The sequence below is a fragment of the Cetorhinus maximus genome, chromosome 21 (genome assembly GCF_964194155.1).
Source record: "Cetorhinus maximus chromosome 21, sCetMax3.hap1.1, whole genome shotgun sequence".
Taxonomy (NCBI): domain Eukaryota; kingdom Metazoa; phylum Chordata; class Chondrichthyes; order Lamniformes; family Cetorhinidae; genus Cetorhinus; species Cetorhinus maximus.
The window spans coordinates 60,039,956-60,064,081 of NC_135899.1; the positions used below are offsets into that span (position 1 = coordinate 60,039,956).

The 24,126-nt window shown below is 42.6% G+C and overlaps 1 protein-coding gene across 1 annotated transcript in view; it reads left to right on the top strand.

Annotated features, from left to right (window-relative positions):
* Positions 1-24,126, top strand: part of csmd2 (CUB and Sushi multiple domains 2) — a 1,856,113-nt gene that overhangs the window by 1,646,989 nt on the left and 184,998 nt on the right. Inside the window, exons 42-45 of the mRNA XM_078566065.1 lie at positions 324-533; positions 9,292-9,480; positions 11,214-11,391; positions 13,143-13,288. Of these exons, the coding sequence (XP_078422191.1) occupies positions 324-533; positions 9,292-9,480; positions 11,214-11,391; positions 13,143-13,288 (723 nt within the window). The remainder of the gene's footprint in view (positions 1-323; positions 534-9,291; positions 9,481-11,213; positions 11,392-13,142; positions 13,289-24,126) is intronic.

Sequence of the window (24,126 nt, forward strand, 5' to 3'; positions counted from 1 at the left end):
ATTGTCCTCTGAGATGCCCTTTGAATAGCTGTTGTGGGGGATCAAAATGTTGCCTCTTCTGAAGATGGGGTTGAAACACATTATTGGGGAGCTATCCTGTTTTACTTGATCTTGGAATCATTGATGCTGACACTGGGTGCGGAAAGGTAGAAAATATTCCATTTTCCATTCTTGGCATTCCTCACTGCATGAGTACAATCATAAAAAGTATATCAATGCGTCATATATGTTTGTTCAGAAGGACAGCATTTGAATAGTTATAATAGCACTCTACTTAGCTCTGGAAGAAACTGATGATTTCTTATGATGTGTGTTGTTTTTAGGGGCTTATATTGAATTTCTGAACTTTTCCACTGAACCTAACCATGATTTCATTGAAATTCGGAATGGGCCACATGACACTAGTTCGGTGATTGGCAGGTTCAGTGGAGCTGAACTTCCACCTCCGCTGATGTCGACCTCTCACGAGACAACCATATACTTTCACAGCGACCACTCGGAAAACAAACCAGGCTTTAGACTTACGTACCAAGGTAAGCAGTCTGAAGATGACAGGAGGTGAGTACATCATTGAAATATTGGAGTATATATCTGAGAATACAAGACCTGAGTTTGATTCACTGTACTTTTTAATTCCTAACCGAATGTTTCCACCAGGTAGCAAGTCTGGATGGGTTGTGAGTTGATCAAGGAGCATCCTTGATTGCAGTAAATTGCTAAATCATATAGCCTTCCAACAAAGCCAGATATTGTGCAAACTTGGATAAGGAAAGTTATAGAAAAATACAACATTATCACAGATTGAGGGACATTCAATTACATTTTTGTCTCATTGATAATGATCAGAAACTACATTAATTGTACATTTAATAACATTGCCTGTGTATTCCTTAAAGACGTACGCAGAGACTAGCATTTGGTAAGAAGAGTGTTCCAAGCACATAATAGAGTGGCTGCAGTGACTTGAAAAAACCAGAGAACAAAGACTTTATGGATTTTTAAAGGCACCAATTTTTAACATTGTAAACTAAAAAAATCCCAGATATCTTATTTTGACATCGTTCAAGTGACAATGTCTCAATGCCTTCCATGAGTCAGAAGATGGCTGATGAGGCTGATTTGGGATCTGCAGACTTTATGAAACGTAGGCATTTGTTGTCACGTGGGATGTCTGATTGTGTATTATTAGCTCGGGTCATGGCATGTTCTTTCCGCCACACTCGTTTTTCCTCTTCATTTTGTTGTTGTTGGGTCTCAAAATATGAAATGATAGTTTGATAACTAACAATTGTAAGGCGGCAACCCAGTCAAAGAATTCATATGACATAAAATATGAGAACAGTTCATATTTGCTATTTGAATTTGATTATACAGATATATCAGTTTATACATATCTTGCTACTTTTATTCCACATTTATTTTAAATGCTAATATCTCCTGGTAGATCTGACAATTAATGGCATTCACACCGGAGGCAATAATGAGTGTGGTATGGTTATAACAATTTTATTGAGAGATAACTTGTAGTTGGTTACTGGTTACTTCATCTAGCATCTATTCTATAACATTCGCCTGGGAATATTTCTTATTCTTCAGGCCCACTGCAAAGGAGATCTCAATTTTTTTTAAAAGAAAGCACATAGGATATCCACAGTAATAGGGAGGGATGGTGGTAACATATTTAGGTGATGGGAAGCAAAATATCTCATTAACATCAGTTAATTTAACTGGCCCCTGAGATTTCATAAAGTGGCTTTCATTGTAAGTCTTTGTGGGCACAAATGGGATATTCAACACACAGTGTGAATGGGGAATACCTGTCATATTAGTTGTCACACAGAAGTTTTCCAACACAATTTTGTTTTGCTTGTGAGCTGAATTCTAATGTACTAGAGACACCACTGACTGATTTATAAACTTCACTAGACACAGAGTCTGGGGAAAGTATATATGTGTGTTTGTTTTGTTTTTATTGTTACATAATAATAAACTACAGTACACCCTTAAACCTCACAGGGACTGTTTTTATATCTGTTAAAACATCTAAGGATTGACCTAAACTAGTAGGCATCTTAACCATTTTAGTGCCTGGTGGCTGCCTGGATTCTGCATTCATTGCCTGACAAAGGCCTTTTTCAAGGGGGAAATAAATTACCTGGAAATCATATAATGTTATAAATGTATTTACACAGCTTAGTCAAAAAAAATTCTTAAACCAGCAAGTCTCCTGTCCATCGTCAGATTTTGTTTCCCCTGAAAAAAAAGCACAAAGGTTTGGATTTTCCTCAACAAAAGGCTTAAGGAGCTTATCACAGGTAGTAACTGAGTATTTAATGGAGCGGGCATTTCACTGTTGATGAAAAGTTCTGTAAACTCTGCTTAAAGCAGAACCTGCTAACACCCTGGTGATATGAGAGAAAAGTAAATGAAGAAATTGCAAGCTAGTGACAAACTGAGAGAGAGGAAGCTTAGTTTCGTATACACTTTGTATCTCGTAAATTGCTCTTTAAACATACGACTAGACTTCTGTTGTGGTCAAGATGGAAAGGAACTGTCTTAAAAAATAAAACTTGTCAGCCGGCTGCCTATGTTACAATTCACTGTTCATTCACTAAGTAAAGGAGGAATCTGGAGCCAGTCTTTTCTTAACACAGGTTTATTTACAAAACCCAGCAAACACAGGCTCCCTTTTCCTTCCCCCACACAGGTGGAGGCCGGTTTTTATATGCACTTAAGAATAATGCCCCAACCTTTCCCCAGTTAGTAACAGGTGCTCTCACTTACAACAAGAGCATGCACTTCATTGTGACAGGATTTCTGTATTAACACCTTAGATAATTGAATGCTTAAATGATCAGGGTACAGTACTGAGCTATTCGGCTAAAATCGAGCCAAGAAATTGGAGTGTGATACCAATTAATAATGGAATTGGGCTGAGTTCTGGAACTACTCACAGTCTAGTAATCTAACAACATTTGTCATGTGGTCTTGAAGAAATGCTGGGCAAAATGTCTGAGGACTACTGGGGCTCATGGGACCATTTCCCTACTTGAGTCAATGGCTTCAGCAGCACAGCAGAAATGGGAGAAAATGAAAATGAATGCAGCCTTATTCAACTATTTAAATAAACCCCAACATAACATTACACTTAACCCATTAACCTCAGTGCAAATAAAGCGAATAGTTCATTTAAAAACTAAGGAGATTGGAAAAGGAGCAAGTGGGAGGAAGGGACAAGAAAATGATGAAGGCCAATCTTTGAGGCATGCTGCAGGTAGAAAGTGAGAATTTTTAGCTGCATGGAATCAGTGAAATTTTTTTTCGGTTCTTATCTTTTCCTCTGAGAGAGAGGGCGGAATTTTCTCAGCTGGCCAGCGATGATCTGGACTGGTCCTGGGCTGACGATGAGGTCGGCAATGCTCTACCAAGTGAAGGTCCAGCAGTACAACATACATCAGACAACCATGCTGTGAGTGACGTGTCCTTTTTCACAGGCCACTTGCTTTCGCAGGCATATCTGGGAAACAGCCGACAGAGTCCATGACCCAGGGCCTTCAATCAAGCTCTGAAGGAATCTGGAGGCACCCTCCTTGAAGTCCCATCACAGCACTCACCCACACCCTCCACCAGCGCAGAGACATACACCTCGGTGGGACCTAGCTTTAGAATAGCCTCGGGATCACAACCTGGTGAGCATATTGCACTGTTTGATACACATCAGGTGGTGGCAGGGGCCTCCCTGGCGTCTGGCACTCAGAGGACAGCTGGAGGCCAGAAAATTGCTGAGTGAGTCAGGTGATGAGCATCTGGTCTCAGTCATGTCATAGTTGCTGGAGCTGCAAAGGAAAGCTTGGGAACATCAGAAAGGAATGTCTGCTGCACTCCTCAGATTGCAAGGCACAATGGAGAAGACCATCCGCTTTAATCTGAGGTGATAGCGCCGGCATGCCAATGCACTGAGGTCAACACTGGTAGGATGGCAGCCACCATGGAGACCTTGGACCAGGACTTCGCTCCTACACTGCTGCGTAGGCTCAACTTCATCGCTGATGCCATAGTTGGCCTCCAGCAGTATGTGCGAGAGGGGTGCCGGGCAGCTCGATCTCACTCAAGCTACCCCTGCTCCTCAAGGAGTCAGCCTGTGGGCACCCATAGGTGGAGGATCAGCAGGCTTTAGGCCCATCCATCCAGGTGACTTCGAGAGCGTCCAGCCCATCTGGCTACCATCTTCCTGTGACTTCAGCAGCTCCAGCTCCACAGGCTGAGGAGGGTGTCACTGCCGCACAGCAGGACCCCGAAAGCAGGCCCAGGCCCTCCAGGTTTCGTCCCTCCAGAGGACACCTGCCAAGGTCATCACAGACAGGCGTCACAGTCATCAGGCTGCCTCCCTCTCCACTGTGGATGTCTAGGAAGCACCAGGACATGGCAGCAGGCTTAGGAAAGTTAAGGAGAATTAGTTGCACAGGTTAGGCATGGATGTTAATCACTTGTACATACTGTTCAATATTGTCAATAAACTCCCAAGAATTTCTCCCTGCCTAGCTCTGATAGGTAGTGCTATGACATAGCAGTTGGTAAAGCTGAGTTATTTAAAAATCCCAGAAGGAAACTTTAAACAACTGCCATAACCTGTATTTTAAGTGAAATGTTTGAGATGCAGCTCTAAATTAAGGAATCAGACCACCAGTTCGTGAGAGGTTTTTATCTTAAACTAAATGAAACATTTTATTAAGTCACAACACATTAAATGCACACGCATGGCTACAAATTACTACTATCATAACTTTTATCAAATTCCCAAACTAATCTCCATTAAGGCAACAGCAACCCATAGACTTAACCAAACACCAGGCAAAGCATTTACGAATTCAAAATTATGTTCCTTTCACTTTGGTTCCTGCAGAGACAGTTGTAGGCTTACAGCTGCTTTAATCTTACTTTGCCTCTGCCCTGCACATGCAAAACTGCTGTCTGTTATACCCAACACAGCTCATTGAATGTAAATTCTCATTGTATCGCCAGCTCCTTTGAACTCCACCTCTTGTAACAATAAAACCCCCTTCATAGTACTAATTTTATTAGTGATATAAACATATTAGCTCTGCTAGCTAAGTGCCAGATTTCACCCCACTTCCTGAATGCTCTATTCAAATAAATGCAAATGCACTCTACCTCTCTTACATCTCAAAACTAGTACACATCAATGCACCCAGACGAGCTGGCTTTGATCCAGTTAAGAAACACCCACAAAATAAACTCTATTTTAAAAGAAAAATAATTTCCAATAATATTAATAGGTTCATGACAGTCACTCAGATGTGTAACCTTTCTGCACAAGATAAAGGCAGGTGTCTCAGTCCAGGGCCTCTTCCCTGTGCTCTGTGCAGCCTTCAGACCAAAATGATGGTCTGGCCTCTCACTCCCTGGAAACATTACTGATGCCTGCACCTGGGTGATGCTAGTCATTGCTACCAGAATGTAGTGGGCAGGTGCCACAGAGTGTTCTCATTCTCTCTGTGTGCTCTCAGCACCTTTAAGGAGGGGCTGGCTCCCATCCCTTCAGCATCTGTGACCACTGATGCTGTGCTCCTGAAGGGCTCAGTTTCTGAAGGGGGACAAGGGATCAGATGTTTCTAAAGTTTCATGGCTGCATCTCTACGATATGATAGCGAATGGGACCCCTCGTGGTTGACGTAGTCCACCGTGTGCTGCGATGGAGATCTGAGCGCCGCATGAGTGCATTCGATCGCACCCTGAACCTGTGGGATACCTGAGATCTGAGCTAATCCAATTGCTCTTGCATTCTGGCTGCCCTGGTCCCGGGCAAAATGCACAAAGTTGTGTGCCCTCACAAAGATGGCATCCGTGACCTCTTGGTTGAATTTGTGGGTGGAGGCTTGTGAGATCCCACAGAGGTCACCAGTGGAGGCCTGAAAGGAGCCACTGACATAGAAATTGAGCCCCTGCTGTCACTTTCGAGGTCACTGGCAGTGGATGCCCTCCATGCCCCCATAGTACCAAATCCTGCAGTAGCTGGCAGATGTGACTGACCAGTTCCCTAGACATGGGAGCCTTCAGCGACACTGGTTCTTGGTCATCCGCAGGAATGAAAGACGGCATCTATAAGTCTGGGTGTTGCTAGGCGCCAGCCTGTGACTGCTCACTGTGGTTCTTGGGCGGTGTATGTGAGAGCCCCAGCCTTCTTCCTGAGGTTTCTCCTCCTGCCTCTGTGCAGCCAGGAGCCTCAGGCGCTCTCTCCTCCGTCGTCTTCGCACTCTGTAGGCCATCAGGCAGACAGCCAGTTCACCAAGCTCCATGGTCCTGATCCACTCCTCCTGCATGATGAAAGAGAGAGACACGTGGTTAGCATGGGTGTACTAAGAACCTGTACTAGTTAAGTGTGAAGGCCCCTTAATGATTCCCGGAGAGTGCTGGCCACCACCTGGGTGGCCAGAGATTAGTGGGCTGCAGGACTGCCCAAAACCCCACCACTTCCTCCCCAGCCCACCTGACTGATTGGCGCCAGATTTGCCCATTGAACCGCATGCTGTGATCTCAGCTCAAACACAGACATTCTCCTAACCCACGCTGCAAGGCTGCACTGTTAAGTTGAACCAGGAAGCTGACATTGCAAGGGGCTGTGAGTGCCCCCAGCAGTGACTGCTCCATGGCAGGCTGGAGATTGTACAACGTGTGCAGTCGTCCAACAGTTCTGCCATCCTTTAAAATGCTTATGACTTTGCAGTCTGTGCTGGGTGGGTCAGTGCTGTGTGGAGCATTTGGTGGCACTTTGATGCCTCTGTATTGCTTGAGTGGGTAGATGAGCTACAAGCCCGACTCCAATCTTATCAATGTGGCTGTGCCTGAACTGTCTGAGTTGCAGAGGAATGGTCACTTTATACAGGTTTACCTAATTCGTGGCCACTTCCCTTGCCCACCCTACCCCCCTCCCCCGACCCCGAATGCTTGTGCGCTATAGTCAATGGCAGGCCCTTGGCCCCTGCCCCTCCACAAGTCGCCTCCCTGGCAGGGCTGCCCTTAACCTCGACCCCCCCAGAGCCCATCAAGCTTTAAGTCCAACAAGCGACCCTGGCGAGTGCTGCACAACGTTACTGTGTACTCAGCTCTGAGTTCCCCTCAAAGTGCAGGCCGCCAAGTGCACGTCACTTATGTGCTGTAATGAAACACGTTAGTGTGCTTTCCATCGACACGGACGGACAATCCAGTGTGGGGAGGGGATGATTCCAGCAGACTGGCCTGATAATGATATGCTGATGTATGACAACGAGGTTTCCGATGTCCGATGGTGGGAAATGCGACCTGCCATTGGTGGGCTGAGTAGATGGTTGTGAGCTGGTTTCCCGCTGTCGTAAAACCGATTGCGCCATATTGTCCGCTCACGCCACCAATCGTGCCCGACGCCAGCGGGCACAGAAAATTCCGCCCAGAGCTGGAAGGGGAAAGAGAAATGCAAAATAAGATACTGCATTCTGGGCTCATAGAATCAGCTTTATTTTTCCTGTGATTCAATTTAAACAGGAACCATTGTAAGCTGGTGAAGGATTTCATTTCTGTCCTAGCATCAAATAATTTTATATTTTTGCCATCCTTTTATGCTGAGAGGCAAAACAGCGAATGCGCGTGCTGGTAATGTTCGATGGTAGCACATTTAGTGCAGGGCTGACAGTGATACTGGAAAGCAAAACTGTACTTACTATATGCTGGAAACCAATGAACCCGCTGAAGGGATTGTATGTTCTTGAATTCAGATGGTCTTCCTAAATGCCTCTGGCTATGTTCACTCACTTCTTTGTTTGCATAATATCAATCATCCAGAATCAACCTGCAGTTATTCCATGCAGACTTTCAGAAGAGAAAATTTGAAAATTAAATTAATTCTTGGGGTGAAAAGATGAGCCAACCTTTTTTCCCCAGAAATGTACAAGAGAGAACATGGCAGTTACTCTTGGGAGAAGTGGTAGACAATTTCTGGGCCCTTTTGATGAGCTGGTCTGCATATTATCTTTTCTCATTAAAGAATATTTCCTGGTTGGAGTAGATTCTGATATGTATAAATATGTATAATCCTCCTTAACAAGCTTCATAAGAGCTGTATGAGCCAGGCATCATTTTTCCTTTTATTTTGCATGTACTGAACTAAATTGACCACCTAGTAGTGGATGAATAGTGTGCACGCTTGCAGCATTCGCCCACAGGACTGCACTCTTACCAATCTAAATTAATAAGCGCATAAGAAATAGGAGCAGGAATGGGTTATAAGGCCCTTTGAGTCTACTTCACTGCTCAGTAAGATCCTGGCCATCTTCTACCTCAGACTTGACAGGCAGTGGCAGGCCTTCCCCAGGGATCAAGGACCCTAGGGACAGAGAGTTGCTGGGGAGTCAGAGGCTGGCTGCTCTATTTAACGGCAGTGCCACTGGTGGGGCAGTGGCTGCTGCTGGTACAACACCCACCCAAGGTCTAGAATCATTACTGGATCCCAGATAGAGGTCAGTGACAATGGGAGGGGTGTCACAAAGGAGGCTGGGTGAGGGGGGGTTAGCAGCGAGGGCAGGGGGTTGGCATTCAGTGAGACCCTGCCCTTCCCGATGCCAGGTCTCTCAATCAGGCTCTGTGTACCTTTGAATGAGGGAGCCCAACCCCACCACCTCCTCCACCTCTCTCCCCACCACCCAGGAGCCTGCAGGCAGACAAGAGTTTTCTTGTTGTGATCCCCGCATGACAAGCCTGCTGCCTGCCACTGGGTTAACGTCAGCAGTGGTGGGCTGAGGCCCTTAAATAGACATTAATTGCCTATTTACCAGCCTCAATTGACGGCGGGATGGGATGGCTGTCCATGGGCCTTCGTGCCTTGGACGTTATCGGAGTGGAAGCGGGAACATGGCAGAGTCCCCACCTGCCACTCTCCCACTTGATTAAATGCTCCCTACCACCAAACCTGTCACAGGGGAGGGCACAAGAATTCGCCCACAGCGTTACGCTAAGAACTGTGCAATTTAAGTTATTTGCAAACAGTTATTCACATTCTTCCTTTCATTACTTGCAATCTAATGATTGATTTGTAGTCCTTTGTGGTTTGGAAGTGGCATTGTTACCAGTAAACTAATGCTTATATGTCATTTTGAAGATTGCTAAGCCTGATTATTTACTCTTAATTCATTTCAGTACCTTTGCTCCATAATGCTCAACTGTTAGACAATATGAAAAATATCTTGGAATAATAAAAACTTCATAGAAATATACAGTTAACGTTCACTACCTTCCTTTCAGCATACGAGTTGCATGAATGCCCTGATCCACAACCGTTTGCCAATGGCATTGTCACAGAATCTGGTTACAATGTTGGGCAATCAATTTCCTTTGAGTGCTTGCCAGGCTATCACCTTATTGGTCACCCTGTTCTAATCTGTCAGCACGGAGTTGACAGAAACTGGGATCACCCTATACCAAGATGTGAAGGTATGACTCATCCTTTTTATTACTATTGTTATGATGTGACAGGTGGACCAAATCCACAAAGGAAACTTGGCCACGCTTTCACAATGGTTTTGCAATTTGTATTTATTACAAGAAGATTCGGGCACTGAATTCAGAAGTAATGAGTCTACTAGCACCCTTTTGAGATTTTTAAAAATAAATTAAAACATTTATTAACAAAAGAAAATATTCCAAGCGCATATATAAGATTACAGTACTTAATACTATAACAAATCCCAAAATTCCTAATTAGCCTTACTCCCAACTAGACACCACCTTTAAGGCAACAGTCCAAAATAGATTTTTAATTTAAATAGCAAGCCAGCACATTTACTACAGCACCCACTCAACAGTGGAATTCCAAAGGCTTTTCTCCAACTTTAGTTACTGGACTCAGCAGACTTTCGCAAAAATAGCTGGAGGCTTCCTGAAGGTTGTTTCACACACTCCTGTTGGATCTTACATGGCCCCGTAACATTGCCTTCCTTCCTTCTTTATATATGTTTCTCTCTAAATTCCATTATTCTATATGTCTTTGGAACTTTTCCCATAATATAAAAATCTTTCATGTTCATTTGGGAAAAATAAACATAATAACCTTGCCCTATTTATCTTGTTAGTTGTAAACATCCCTTTGAAACCCAAACAACCCCTCCACTTATCTAAAATCGCAATTTTCCTTCACATCCTCCATGCTCAGACTTCATCCATGTTTATTTATTAGCATTTCAAATGCCTTTACCCCTAACTTCTTTTGATAATTTCGAGCTTGCAGCCTATCTGACTCTAATTTAGTTAAATCACACAGACAGTGCCATCTACACGCACACCCATAAACCTACTTTACAATAAACCACAATAATATAATGAAAATTATTATAGTTTTGTGACACTATCAATGGCTATTTATAAAATACTTCAAACATTCTAACGGTAAAGCTAATAGTAAAGGTATGTGGCATCAACTGACATGCTCTGTGTTAATGCCAGAAGTTTTTGGCAATTAACAACTTTACCTTTTATGGAATAATAAATGCATTTATTTCATAAAAAGTTGCACACAATATAGTTTATATATATTGTATAAGACTATTCAATGTGTATTTGTATCTACTTAGCACAACAAAATCTATATACACAATATTTTGAAATACAATTTTAATGTCTAAATATTTATTGCTTGTTGCATGTATGTTTTAAAAATTATGAGATGATTGAATAAAATGGGAAACATAAAAATTATTTTATGAGAATATCTTTATTGTCTTCCCATATGAATGCACTATTACATTTACTTTCGAGATCTGAGTTATTCTAAAATAATTTTGCCTAATCTGTATTTTCGAATATTGCTAAAACTTATGAAGATTCAATTTTCATTTATGATACCTGAAGGTAGTGCATGTTTTAATTGTTAAATGATAATACTGATGTCAACTTGATAGCTATGCAACGCTAATTCTAAGTTACTCATGGCCAAAAATCAAATTGCCTGGCACATAGTAATTAGTTAATTGTTTCTGTTACTGCCTTTTTATCACAATGATAAGCTAACAGTAGTATGTGCATCTATTTAAAAACATTTCCTAGTTGGCTGTCAGAAATGCATACAAAACATATGCGGTTTGCTTCTTAGAACAATTAAAACAGTTATTTTTACTAACCAGTTTGATGCTCATTTGTTGCCCTAAAGAGAGCTGCTTTTTTGTTTTCAGTTCCCTGTGGCGGTAATATCACCACTTACAATGGCACAATCTACTCTCCTGGCTATCCAAATGAATATCCAAACTCGCAGGATTGCACGTGGCTAGTGACAGTGCCTGTAGGCTATGGAATTTATGTCAACTTAACTCTGCTGCAAACTGAACCTGGCAATGACTTCATTACTATATGGTATGAATTTCTATTCAATCAGGAGCCAACTCTTGTTGCACGTTTCACAGTGTGTCATCCACACTAATTTCTGGTTTCTAAGTACGTTGCAAATTCACATTGGTTGGGATGGCAACACAGCAGCTGAGGATATTGGTCAAATTGCAGTGGGACATTAGTATGCTGGAAACACAAAGGAAAAAACTGCAGGTGCTTTGAAGCAAAAAAGGCTCCAGTGGCCCAGGAGTGTGATGAAAGGAAAAGGCAGATGATGCCAGATGTGCAGATCACCTAACTGGCCATGAAACAATAGGCGATTCTGTGTTCCAAGCACCAGCCAATTCTTTTCCCATTCCAAATGCACCCAGCCATATAGGAGTTTTTTACTTCCATATTTCCAGATTTTCCATGTTTCTCTCCCTCTTTTGCTGATTTCCTGGAGCCATTTACACATCTTCTGGTTCTCTGATACATATTTTATTTTGATAATTTATTCCATTTTTGTCACACCATTTTCATTTCTGCCATTTAATCATCTCATGCCCTTCATCAGTTTACAGGTCTTTTTTTTTCTCTGTGGTCCCCCTTTTCCCTGGCTGTGCTCCTCCTTAACAGCTGTTTGTCTATGACATCTCCTAGTTTTGACAAGAGGCAGTCAATTTGAAACATTAACTCTACCTTCTTCTTCACGGAAGCTACTTGACCTATTGAGTTTTTACAACATTTTCTGTTTTTGGTTCTCTTCTGGATATGGTTTAAAGCTATTACCAAGGGGAATGGTGTAAGGTGGATTTAAAGTGTGAATGCCGCCCAGGTCACTTAATTTAGTATGATCCACGTGGACTCAGTGGGAGTTGTCCACCACTGTGAACTTGGAGCAAGGGCACAATTTGTTCATTATGAATTGAACTAAAGGTAACCTCAGAGATTTAATAAGAACCTTCTCACCTCAGTTAACCATTGGAAGTGTACATTGAGAGAAGGGGAAAGCAGCAGAGTTTATCATGAAACATAGATATCATAAAATTCAGCGTACTGATCCAGTGTTTCCCCTGAACCTTTTTAGTCAATGGGTTAATTATCTCAGGATCACATCAATGTGTGAGTCCTTTTCTCCATTTTGAAAGTTATGATGACCTGCATGAAAATACAAAATATATATGGGAGCAGGCTGAGATAAATCTTCTGATTTTTGTCTTTCTGTCTCAATGGTGGCCCTGCCTTCAGCTACCAAGTCTGAAAGCTCTTCAATGCTCTCTCTAAACCTCTCTACCTCTATACCTCTCGTTCCTCCCTTAAGACACTTCTGTGAAACCTACCTCTTTGAGCAAAGAGGGCTGGGCGTCAAATTTTGTTTGATAATACTCCTGTGAAGTTAAGACAGAAAGGCGCAACATAAATGCAAATTGTTGTTGTGGCATGAGGACTGAATAGTGAAGCCGGCAGCACAGATGGGTTCAAGTGACAGATACAATCCTGAAAGAATTGAAGGATATTGTGAGAAAGCAGAAAGATAGGCTAGATTTACCTAAAGAGGATGGGTGAGTTTGGGCTCTAATACCATTATTAGTGTCTGGAAAAAAAAAATCATTGGTGTAAAATTCTTTCTAATCAGAAAGTTGGCGCTGGGTCAAAACACGATAACTCATCTTGTACTAATGCTGATTATTTGATAAGACTTCACAGAAGAAATGTCATCCTCCTTATGTTTCATTTACTTTTGTGTGCCCTATTTCCTCAAATCCATTTGACGTTTAATTATCTTCTTTCAGGGATGGAGCTCAGCAAAGTGCACCCCAGCTGGGGGTGTTCAGTGGAAGCTCAACTAAAGAATCCACATACAGTTCTTCAAATCAGATTCTTTGCAAGTTCCACAGTGATATGGCGAATGGAGGTCTATTTGTTTTAAACTTTTACGGTCAGTGGGTACACATTGTTTACAATTTGTTCTCAGTATTACAGATTCAAGTGACATTATATAGTAATAATAGGGGATTTTTATCCTCCAAAGCTCTCAGTTCTACCTACACAGCGCTGTCTACTTTCCTTTCATTTTCTCTTATGTTTTTCACTTTCTCTCTTTGTTTCTGTCCAACTCTCGATGGGACTACATGTGCAGAGAGCAATTGTGAAAGTCTCAGTTTATTACATGGGTAAAAAAAAAACAGTACTCTATGTAGATGATGAAAAAGTACTTCTGGGTGCAGTAACTTTTGCATGATTATGATGAAACTTGTTAAAAATATTATTGAAGTTGTCACTCGCACTTTTCAAAACACCACTTAAAAGGTTTCAATTTTAAAATCCTATTTTAGAACCTGGTTTCAGTTTCAGGTGTTCTTCAAGCACTCAGAGAAATAGTTTTGGTTGATGTCAATTTTTTTTTCACCTATAAAGCCAGAATCACATTAATATTCTACCAATGACAGTATGAGAGAGCATTTATTGCACTGCTGTGTTGAGGTACCATCCCAGGTAGCAGTATGATGCACTTTGTGCCTTTGATTATCTAGATCACATCATAAGCCTGAACTGTACCATTGTGAGAGTTCTGGGCTATAGAGCAAGACCACTGACCACTGTTGCCCATGGATAGAACAGGACATCGAGTGTCCAAGGTAGCCAAATTCTCCTTTAAGCTGTTCCTCATTTGAAATTTTAGTGCAGCTTTGGTGTAGATAAACATATTCTCTTTTCGGATGAAGTGCCAGAATCCTTTGTACAACTGTGCAATCTGTTACTAGCATGGTACCAGCTGAGAGATACTGACTGCTCAATCAGTAATACCTTACAGCTAGACTTAGTCAAAAGCATCTCCCAGTGGTGTTGCCTCAGAGAAGTGCAAAATCTTTTGGAGGAGAAACGAAAAATGTTGTAACTAAACTGACTTCTTTTTAACTTCCCATCGGAATTCCATTCTGATCCAGGTGAGTGATAAGAGTGTGGCCTTAATTCCCATTGCTCTCAAACTTCAGCACACACACATTGAATTAACGTGGCATTTCCATTTATTACTCCACTTCTATGTCATGACCAAGATGCCTGATTAACATAGAGTGATGACCAGTTTTGCTTATCGCCACTGAAAATGGATTGAAACCGTCCAAGCTCATTTCATTTGGAATCCTCAGTAAAAGCTAGTTTTTTTAAAAAATAAGAGAAAGGCAAGATCTGCATGTATATGCCACTGTTCTCAGGGTGTACCAAACCGTGTTATATCCAATGAAGTGCTGTTGATGTTTACTCACTGTTGTAATGCCGGAATTTACATTTCTCTAGCAGCTTTACAGTCGTAAATTGTCCCAAAGGTGTCCTACAATTTTGGGTTGGCTCTGAGCAGGAGTCGGAAAGAGCATTTAGGAAAACAGCCAAAATGCTTTGAAAGAGGAAGGTTTTTAGGGCACCTTTCATGGTCGAATGTGTCAAGGTGCTGAGTTTCAGGGGGAGTTTCAGAAAGTGAGGATAAGATGCCGGAAGTTGCCACTGGGATGGTACGACAGCAGGAGAAGAGGGTGCAAAGAGAATCTGAGTTAGAATAGTGGAAAGCATGCACTGGCACACAGGGTTGAATGAATATCAGAAGTAGAGGGAAGTCCAAAGAGGTGTTTGAAGATGAGAACGACAAACTTAAACAAATGCACTAAGGGGTGATCAGCCTTTGGGCATTGGCAATTATCTGCACCATGGATGAGCAGACCTTAGAACAGGATAAGATGTAGTTGACAGCGTTCTGCATGTGTTTATGTAAGGTGGAGCTCAGGAGGCCATTGAGGAGGGTTGGAATGGTTATGCCTGCAGGCAACAAAGGTATGAATGAAGATTTCAGAGGCAGCCAAGATTCAGTTGTAGTGATAGTGGTGGCTGAAATTGCTGAGGGGAAGGTATTTAGTCTTAATGACATGGAGACATGGCTGAGGGGGTAGTGTTTCCCAAAGGAAGAGCAATAATAGAGGGTTTGGCAAGTACAGGCAAAGAGAGCAGATTAATGTTTCTCACTAGGTTATTTCTTGCTTCATGTTTTTGTTTCTTTTCCCCATAAAGTTTCATGACTGCTCCCACTCCAGAATTGTGAACTATTTCCCAATTAGAGAGTATGTAGGCCTTTTCCAATGCTTTTGCATTGCTAACCACTGGGAGATATGAAGGAATTATCTTGAGGTTCTGGGAATTCCGCTGTTAACTTTCCCTTCCATGTATTCTAATTCTGGGCTATCTAAACATATCCATCAGCCAAATATGTCCCACATGCCCTTTAAGCGAAGACAACACAGTTATTTTTGCATCTCTATGGCATATTTTTTGATTTAATCCTTTTGTGAGCCTAGATTTCTGAAATGGGCTGCGTCACACAAGATCTCAACATAACAAGATAAATATGGGTGATGATGTTCATCTGACCCATCTCAGTTTATCTATGCAAAATAACCCTAAAATTTTCCCACTGTAACATTCAATATTTTAAAATTATTTTTTCAGCATTTTCACCTCCTGGAGTCAATTTTGTGTACAGATTACACTATGTAAAGTATACATTTCTGAAATAATTCCTGAAATTATCATTAGCTAATTTGTACCACTGGCCCCTTGCCCCACTCAACATTTAATTTAGTGTAATTTTCGAGACTTGCCTTTTCCATTCCCTTAGTCTACCTTTCAGCTGCTTGCTTTTGAGGTCAAAGAGTGCAAATTTCTTCCATCTTTGCTCATACTTCAAAGCTTTCAGCCTTGTCAATGTTATCTGCATGGCCTCCATAGCTTGAATGCCTTGCTTGTGCCTAGGTAGCTAAATAATGGACACGGTGCTCAGGATGTGGGCTGAGAAGAGTGTAAAGTGTTGTGAACACTTCTGCTGACTTGTTTCTATTGTTCTTATACATTTCAACATTTTGTTGGCCTTATTCATTGATGCTTTGCATCGGTATGTCAAGTTAAGAACCAAATCTACTCAACTCTTGGGTCTTTTCAACTTCATCCTTAGTTATTGCAACAACAATCATGCAGTACATGTGTTGTCCATTTTTCTTTATTATTTGCAGTATTCCACATTTGTCTGTATAAATTTTATCCATTATTATTCTGCCCACTTATCTGTATTGCCCAATTTGTTCCCTAATTGGTGAAGCTGTCCCACTGAATCCATAAATCCTAGTTTTGTATCATCTGAAAATTTCACCAGTTTACTTTGGGCTTTTGAATCCAAGTCATTGATATAAATTAGAAAAAATAACATTCTCAAAGTCAGTCCAGAAGTCATCCTACTCAATATATTCCCCCAATCCTAACGTTACTCCTCTCGCAAGTACCTGTTGTTACCTGTTCTACTTAAAAAATTCACATTCCATATTGTAAGTTGACATATTCCCCACAGCGTGTAGTTTAATGAACACGAGTTTCACATCTAAGCTTCCAAAGCAAAGATTTGAATTTATATAGCACCTTTCACAACCACAGGAAATCCCAACGTGCTTTACAGCCAATAAGCTGTATTGAAGCAAAGATAAAAATACCTGGAAAAACTCAGCAGGTCTGGCAGCATCTGCGGAAAGGAACAAGTACTTTTGAAGCATCATTATAGCTATCCCTCAGTTTGAGATGATGTCTACTCAGGGTTGCGAGTTTCTGCCATGAGTCTTCATGTGACTGAACGGCCGATTCTCGACCCACAGGTCTTTGAGCACCTGGGGCAGGATGTCGCACAAGGTAATGGGATCCAGAGTACAGCATTTGCTTCCTTACCTTCTCTGTCACTGCTCTGCCTCGTCAGCAAGGTGTTGTGACTCAAAGCATCATGTAGCTTGATGTACAAGTCATCACCATTTTGAAAGATGGGCAGCAAGCTGCTCTCAGGAATTAATGCCTATGCTGCTGCACTTCAAGGAGAGCTTCAGAATATCTTTGAATCATTTTCTTTGTTTCCCCCCCACCATTTGAGAGTTAAGAAAACAAGAGCTGACAGGGGAGAGACACCTTTCGGCTATCCGGACAGTGTCCATTCCATCAAAGTTAACAGGAGTTTTACCTGAATGCTTGTGGAGCTGGCTTCAAAAAGGACACCAGTGTTTGTTCGACTGTCCTCCCAGTGAACCTGGAGAATGCAGCAGAGGCTTGGTGATGTAATTTCTCTGGCACACTTATGTGTTGCTGATACACAGTCCAGGTCTCACTGCAATACAGTGTCATGACAACAGCTGCTCTGTACACTAGGGCTTTTGACTTGCAGAAGTCTTTGTTGTCAAATACTCACTTTTGTAGTTTGTAGAAGGCTGAGCTGACGCACCTAATCTGGTGTTAGATCTCTTCATCGATGGCGGTGAAAGGTGGCTGTCAAGGTATGGGAAGTGCTGAACATATTCCAGAGTTTCTCCTTCAACATATATGGCAGGTGGAATATTTGGCTTACCAGGAGTGAATTGATATCTGAGTTGCGTTTTGGCAACATTCAAGGTCAGGCCGAGTTTCTTATATGCAAAATTGAAGAGATTGAGACTGGCTTGCAAAATCTGATGCAGAGATATTTTTTTAACTCATTCATGGGAAATGGGTGTCGCTGGTGAGGCCAACATTTATTGCTCATCCCTATTTGCCCTTGAGAAGAAGGTAGTGAGCCACCCTTTTGAATTGCTGCAGTCCTTGTAGTGTAGGTACACCCACATTGCTGTTAGGAAGGGAGTTCCAGGATTTTGACCCAGTGACAGTGAAGAAACAGTGATATGGGCAGGATCTTTAGGTTGGTGAGTGGGGGGCGGGGCCCGCTCGCCAACGTGTAAAATGATGCGGGATGACGTCAGACGGAACTCCCGACGTCACCCGGCATCATTTCCATTTTCAGGTCAGCGGGGGAGCAGCCATGTCAGCTGTGCGCCCGCCGACCTGGCAATGGCCTATTGAGGCCATTTAAAAAACAACTTAGGTAATTGACAGGGCTGCCCATCCAACCTTAGCTTGGGTGGGCAGGCCGGGAGCCCTGGCGGACTTAAGAAAAAGCACTAAACCTCACGGGCGGGATGAGGTTTCATGAGGGTTTTTAAATATTTAACAAACGTTGGAGTTAAAATGATTGACATATCCCAACTCATGTGACAGTCACATGAGGGGACATGTCAGGGAAATTTTTTAAACATTTACCTTAAAATTTCTAATTCTGAGCCAATCTCCCTGAGGCAGCACTTAGTCTCAGGGAGATCAGCATGCCCTTTCACGCATGCGCAAAAGAGCGCACTCCCGGCTGAGGGAATCCCCCACCCCACCCCCGCCTGCACAGGGAACGCATAGCACTTCCTGGTGGACGTCATGCTGGGCAGGCCTTAATTGGCCCGCCCACTTAAAATGGCGTTGCGCCCCCAATTGGGGGCGACGATCGGAGGCGCATCTGTCCGCCCTCGCTCCCACTCTTGTACTCCTCCCCCCCCCACCGACAGGGGGAAAATTCTATCCTTTTTCCAAGTCAGGAGAGTGTGTGGCTTGGAGGGAACTTGGAGGTGGTGGTCTTCCTTGCTACCCTTGTCCTTTGAGCTGGGAGAGGTTGTGAGTTTTAAAGGTTCTGTTGAAGGAGCCTTGCTGAGTTGCTGCAGTGCATCTTGTACATTGTACACATTGCTGCTACTGTGTGTCAGCCACGGAGGGAGTGAATTTTTATTGTGATGGATGGGGTTAAGCAAGCAAGCTGCTTTGTCCTGGATGGTGTCCTTGTGGAAGCTGTACTCATCCAAGCAAGTGGAGACTATTCCATCAAACTCCTGACTTGTGCCTTGTAGATAGTGGACAGGCTTTGGGGAGTCAGGAGGTGAGTTACTCATCGCTAAATCCCCAGCCTCTGACCTGCTTTTGTAACCACAGTATTTATATGGCTGGTCTAGTTCAGTTTCTGATCAATGGTAACCCCCAGAATGTTGATAGTGGGGGATTTAGCGATGGTAATGCCATTGAATGTCAAGCGGCGGTGGTTAGATTTTCTTTTGTTGGAGATGGTCATTGCCTGGCACTTGTGTGGCACGAATGTTACTTGCCACTTATCAGCCCAAGCCTGGATATTGTCCAGGCTTTGTTGCATTTGGACATGGACTGCTTCAGTATTCAGTGATGAGCCACGAATGGTCTTGAACATTGTGCAATCAGCAGCGAACATCCCCACTTCTAACCTTATGATGGAGGGAAAGTCATTGATGAAGCAACTGAAAATGGTTGGGCCAAGGACACTACCCTGAGGAATTCCTGCAGTGATGTCCTGGGACTGAGATAATTGAACTCCAACAACCTCAACCATCTTCCCTTGTGCTTGATGTGCCTCAAATCAGTGGAGATTCCCTTGACTCCAGTTTTGCTAGGGCTCCTTGATGCCACACTTGGTTAAATGCTGCCTTGATGTAAAGGGCAGTCACTCTCACCTCAGCCTTATCTTTTACATTGATGTGCTGGGCTCCCTCATCATTGAGGTTGGGGATATTTGTGGAGCCTCCTCTCCAGTTTAATTGTCCACCACTATTCATGACTGGATGAGGCAACACTGCAGAACTTAGATCTACTCTGTTGGTTGTGGGATCGCTTAGCTCTGTCCATTGCATGCTCTTTGGCATGCAAGTAGTCCTGTGTTGTAGCTTCACCAAATTGACATCTCATATTTAGGTATGAGTGCCTGGTGCTGCTCCTGGCATGCCCTCCTGCATTCTTCATTGAACTAGGGCTGATCCCCTGGCTTGATGGTAATGGTAGAGTGGGGGTATGCCTGGCCTGACCACGAGGTTACAGATTGTGGTTGAATACAATTTTGCTGCTGCTGATGGCCCACAATGCCTCATGGATATCCAGTTTTAAGTTGCTGGATTTATTTGAAATCTATCCCATTTAGCATCATGATAGTGCCACACAACACGTTGGAGGGTTTTCTCAATGTGAAGATGGGACGTCACCTCCACAAGAATTGTGCAGTGGCCATTCCGACTGATACTGTCAGGACATTTACATGTATGACAGGTAGTTTGGTCAGAAAGAGATCAATTAGGTTTTTCGCTCTTGTTGGTTCCCTCACCACCTGCCGCAGACCTAGTCTAGCAGCTATATCTTTTAAGCCTTGGCCAGCTCAGTCAGTCGTGGTGCGTCGGAGCCACTCTTGGTGATGGACATTGAAGTCCCCCACCTACTGCACATTCCGTGATCTTGTCACCCTCAGTGCTTCCTCTAAGTGGTGTCCAATATGAAAGAGTACTGATTGATCACCTGGGGCCGGGGCGGAGGTAGGGGGTGCAGAAGGTGACAATCAGAAGGAGGTTTCCTTGCCCATGGCTTGACCTGAGATCCGGAGTTGATGTTAAGAACACCCAGGGCAATTCCTTCCCAACTATATACCACTGTGCTGCCACTTCTGGTGGATCTGCTGTGCTAGTGGGACAAGACATACCCAAGGATGGTGATGTTGGTGTCTGGGTCATTGTCTGTAAAGTATGATTCCATGAATATGAATATGTCAGGCTACTGCCTGACTCATCTGTGGGGCAGCTCTCCCAATTTTGGCACAAGTCCCCAGATGTTCAAAAGGACGACTTTGCAGGGTCGACTGAGTGTGCTGCTATAGTTTTCCGGTGCCTAGTCAATGCTGGATGGTCCATCTGGTTTCATTTGTTATGGAATTTTCTGCACCAGTTTGACACAACGAAGTAGCTTGCTAGGCCATTTCAGAGTCACCTACATTGCTGTGGGCTTGGAGTCATATGTAGGCCAGACCAGGTAAGGATGGCAGATTTCCTTAACTAAAGAGCATTGTTACAGTCACTATTACTGAGAGTCGCTTTTGATTCTAGATTTATTTATTGAATTTAAATACCACCAAATGTCCCGGTGGGATTTGAAACCGTGTCCCCAGAGCATTAGCCTGGGCAATAAATGCTGGCCTAGCGAGCGACACCCACAGCCCGTGAAATCATTTTTAAAAAAATGACTAATCCAGTAACTTTACCACTATGTCACCGCCTCTCCCTATATGGTGCTTAATTTAGCTTTGGCACAGAGGCAACTGAGATTAAAGAGTTTTCCACCTGGGTGGTATTTAATACTGACACCACAGGGCAGTTGATCTTTAATGAGGCAAAGCCACTGTCAGGTAGATTGTAAATGGTGTGGGGTTATCACACAGCCTTGCTTGACACTGGTCTGGATTTTGAAGGCAGTTTCAGATCTCAACTCAAGGCAGGTGGAATCAGATAATCATGAAGCAGTTGCAGGATTGTGATGAAGTTTCTCGGACATCCAAATCTTTGGCGCACAATCCACAGAGTCTCATGATTTACTGATTCAAATATATTGGTCCGGTCAATAAATGTAATGAGGAGTTCCAGATGTTGTTTTTTTGGATTTGTCTAGCAACAAAAACCATGTCAGAGGAATTAAAGTCACACTGTCTCTCTGGGAGGATTTCTTCAGCCACGGGAAGTAATACTGTTCGAGCCAGTTTTTCACAACATGGTAACAGTGATGTGATGATGACCAGATAATCTGTTTTAGTGATGTTAATTGGGAGATAAATATTGGTCATGACACTGGGGATAACTCCAAGGGCCTGAAATTGGGCCATGGGATATTTTATGCCCACTTGAGAGAGTAGGTAGGGCCTGGGTTTTGAGGATTTTCCTCATTACTGCATGAGTGTTTAGCCTTGAATTTTATGTTCAAGTCCTAGAGTTGTTCTTGACCTCACAACCCTCTGGCTCAGAGGCAACAATGCTACCAATTATGCCAAGGTTTTGTCAAATGCCTCCTTGAAGTCTGGATGCAACATATGTTTGGCCCTTTACAGTTCATATGAACATATGAATTAGGAGCAGGAGGAGGCTATTCAGCCCCTCGAGCCTGTTCCGCCATTTAATAAGATCATTTAGTATCATTTAATAAGCTCACCTGATTGTGGTCTCTACTTTCCTGTCTATCCCCTATACCTTTAGATTCTTGACTGACAAAGGAGTCAATCTAACTCAGCTTTAAAATTATTCACTGACCTTACCTCCACTGTGCTCTGGGGAAGAGAATTGCACAGACTAACAACCCTCTGAGAGAAAATAAATTTTCCTCATCTCCGCCTTAAATGGGAGACTCCTTACTTTTAATTTGTGAGCCTAGTTCTAGTCTCTCCAATGAGGGGAAATATCCTTTCATCTTCCAACCTGTCAAGCCCCCTCAGAATTTTGTTTGTTTCAATAAGATCACCTCTTATTCTTCTAAATTCCAATGGATGTAGACCGAACCTGTCCAACCTTTCCTCATAAGACAACCCCTTTATCCCAGGAATTAGTCAAATGAGCCTTCTCTGCACTGCTTCAAGTGCAACTATATCCTTTCTTAAATATGGAGACCAAAACTGTACACAGCACTCCATAAGTCGTTTCACCAAAGCCCTGTCAAACAGTAGCAAAACTTCCCTACTCTTATATTCCATTCCCCTTTCAATAAATGACAACATTCCATTTGCCTTTCTAATCTCTTGCTGTACCTGCGTATTAAATTTTTGCGATTCATGAACCAAGACACACAGATCACTCTGTACATTTGGGATGGAACTTCCCTCAATGAAGTCAAGGAAATTTTAACACCGTTGTCTCATTGGTGAATAAATACCAAATCTGAACATCATGACCTGTCAATATGAGATAATTGCATTGGTACAGCATTGTTATAAAACTGTCATGGTACTCTCATACTGTCTCTGTCGTGTTTCAAGCCTGAGGCGTTACATCATGTTGGGCTGTTGGCAGGTTTTGAGGGCTTTGCTAAAAGCTTCCATCTTTTGGCCCTCTCCCAACTCTCTACATTCTTGTACACAAGAGTATGTATCACTGAGCAGATTTATCTAGATGCTAAAATAAGAAAATAAACCATCAAACATGAAATGACCATTTGGCCAATCAATCCTTTTTTTGTTTGCAAAACATGCACCATCCATTCCAGTATTGGCGGTGTTCAGCACAGTTCTTTCTCTCCCCTTTTAATTCATTCCTTTAATTCATAAGTTGCAATTTTATCTTGCAAGTTTCATAGTAAAATATATTTTTCAGTCGGTCACCCTTTGTGTGAACTGCAACAGCAATCTTCTATCAGTCTTCACTTTCTGGGTCTGAGAATAGCAAGGCTGAGCTTCAGCAACAAACTGTTTTCTTACTAAAGCTATCCTATAATGGCCCTGGGCTCTGCTAAAATATAATTGTGTTGGATATGTCAAATACGTTAAAAGAGTAGCTTTGCCTGAGCAGCATACCATTTGAAGTATGAATGCTAATTTAATTCAGCGTTTCCACTGGGAGAAAAGCTAGAATCTTAAAAGCTGCTTTGAACATTGAGAGCAATAATGCGACTGTAATACACTCCGCATCGTGCTCTCATAATGAATTCATTTATTACTCTATATGCCATGTCTCAAGCTCACCTATGCAGCATGGAAATTAGCCACTTAATGACAAGTATACAACTCATTATAGGTGGTTGACAAGAGCTTAGTTATGATGGGATAGGCACTATTATTCTCCCAACTAAGAAGTTGGGTCACAGCTCACCTACAGTAATGAGTTTCGTTCATCTCCATCTTTTGACACCCGCCTCCAACTGTGTTATTTAGGTCTAACCATTATACAATGCTGACAGTGTTCCTTTTCCCTGCTGTTGGTTTAATTACCATACCAAGTGAATTTTGCTCAATCTGAAATGATAATTTGGAGTATAATAATATAAAATTGAAGTCATACTTCAGTTGTAAGCGAATACATAAAGCTGATGGGC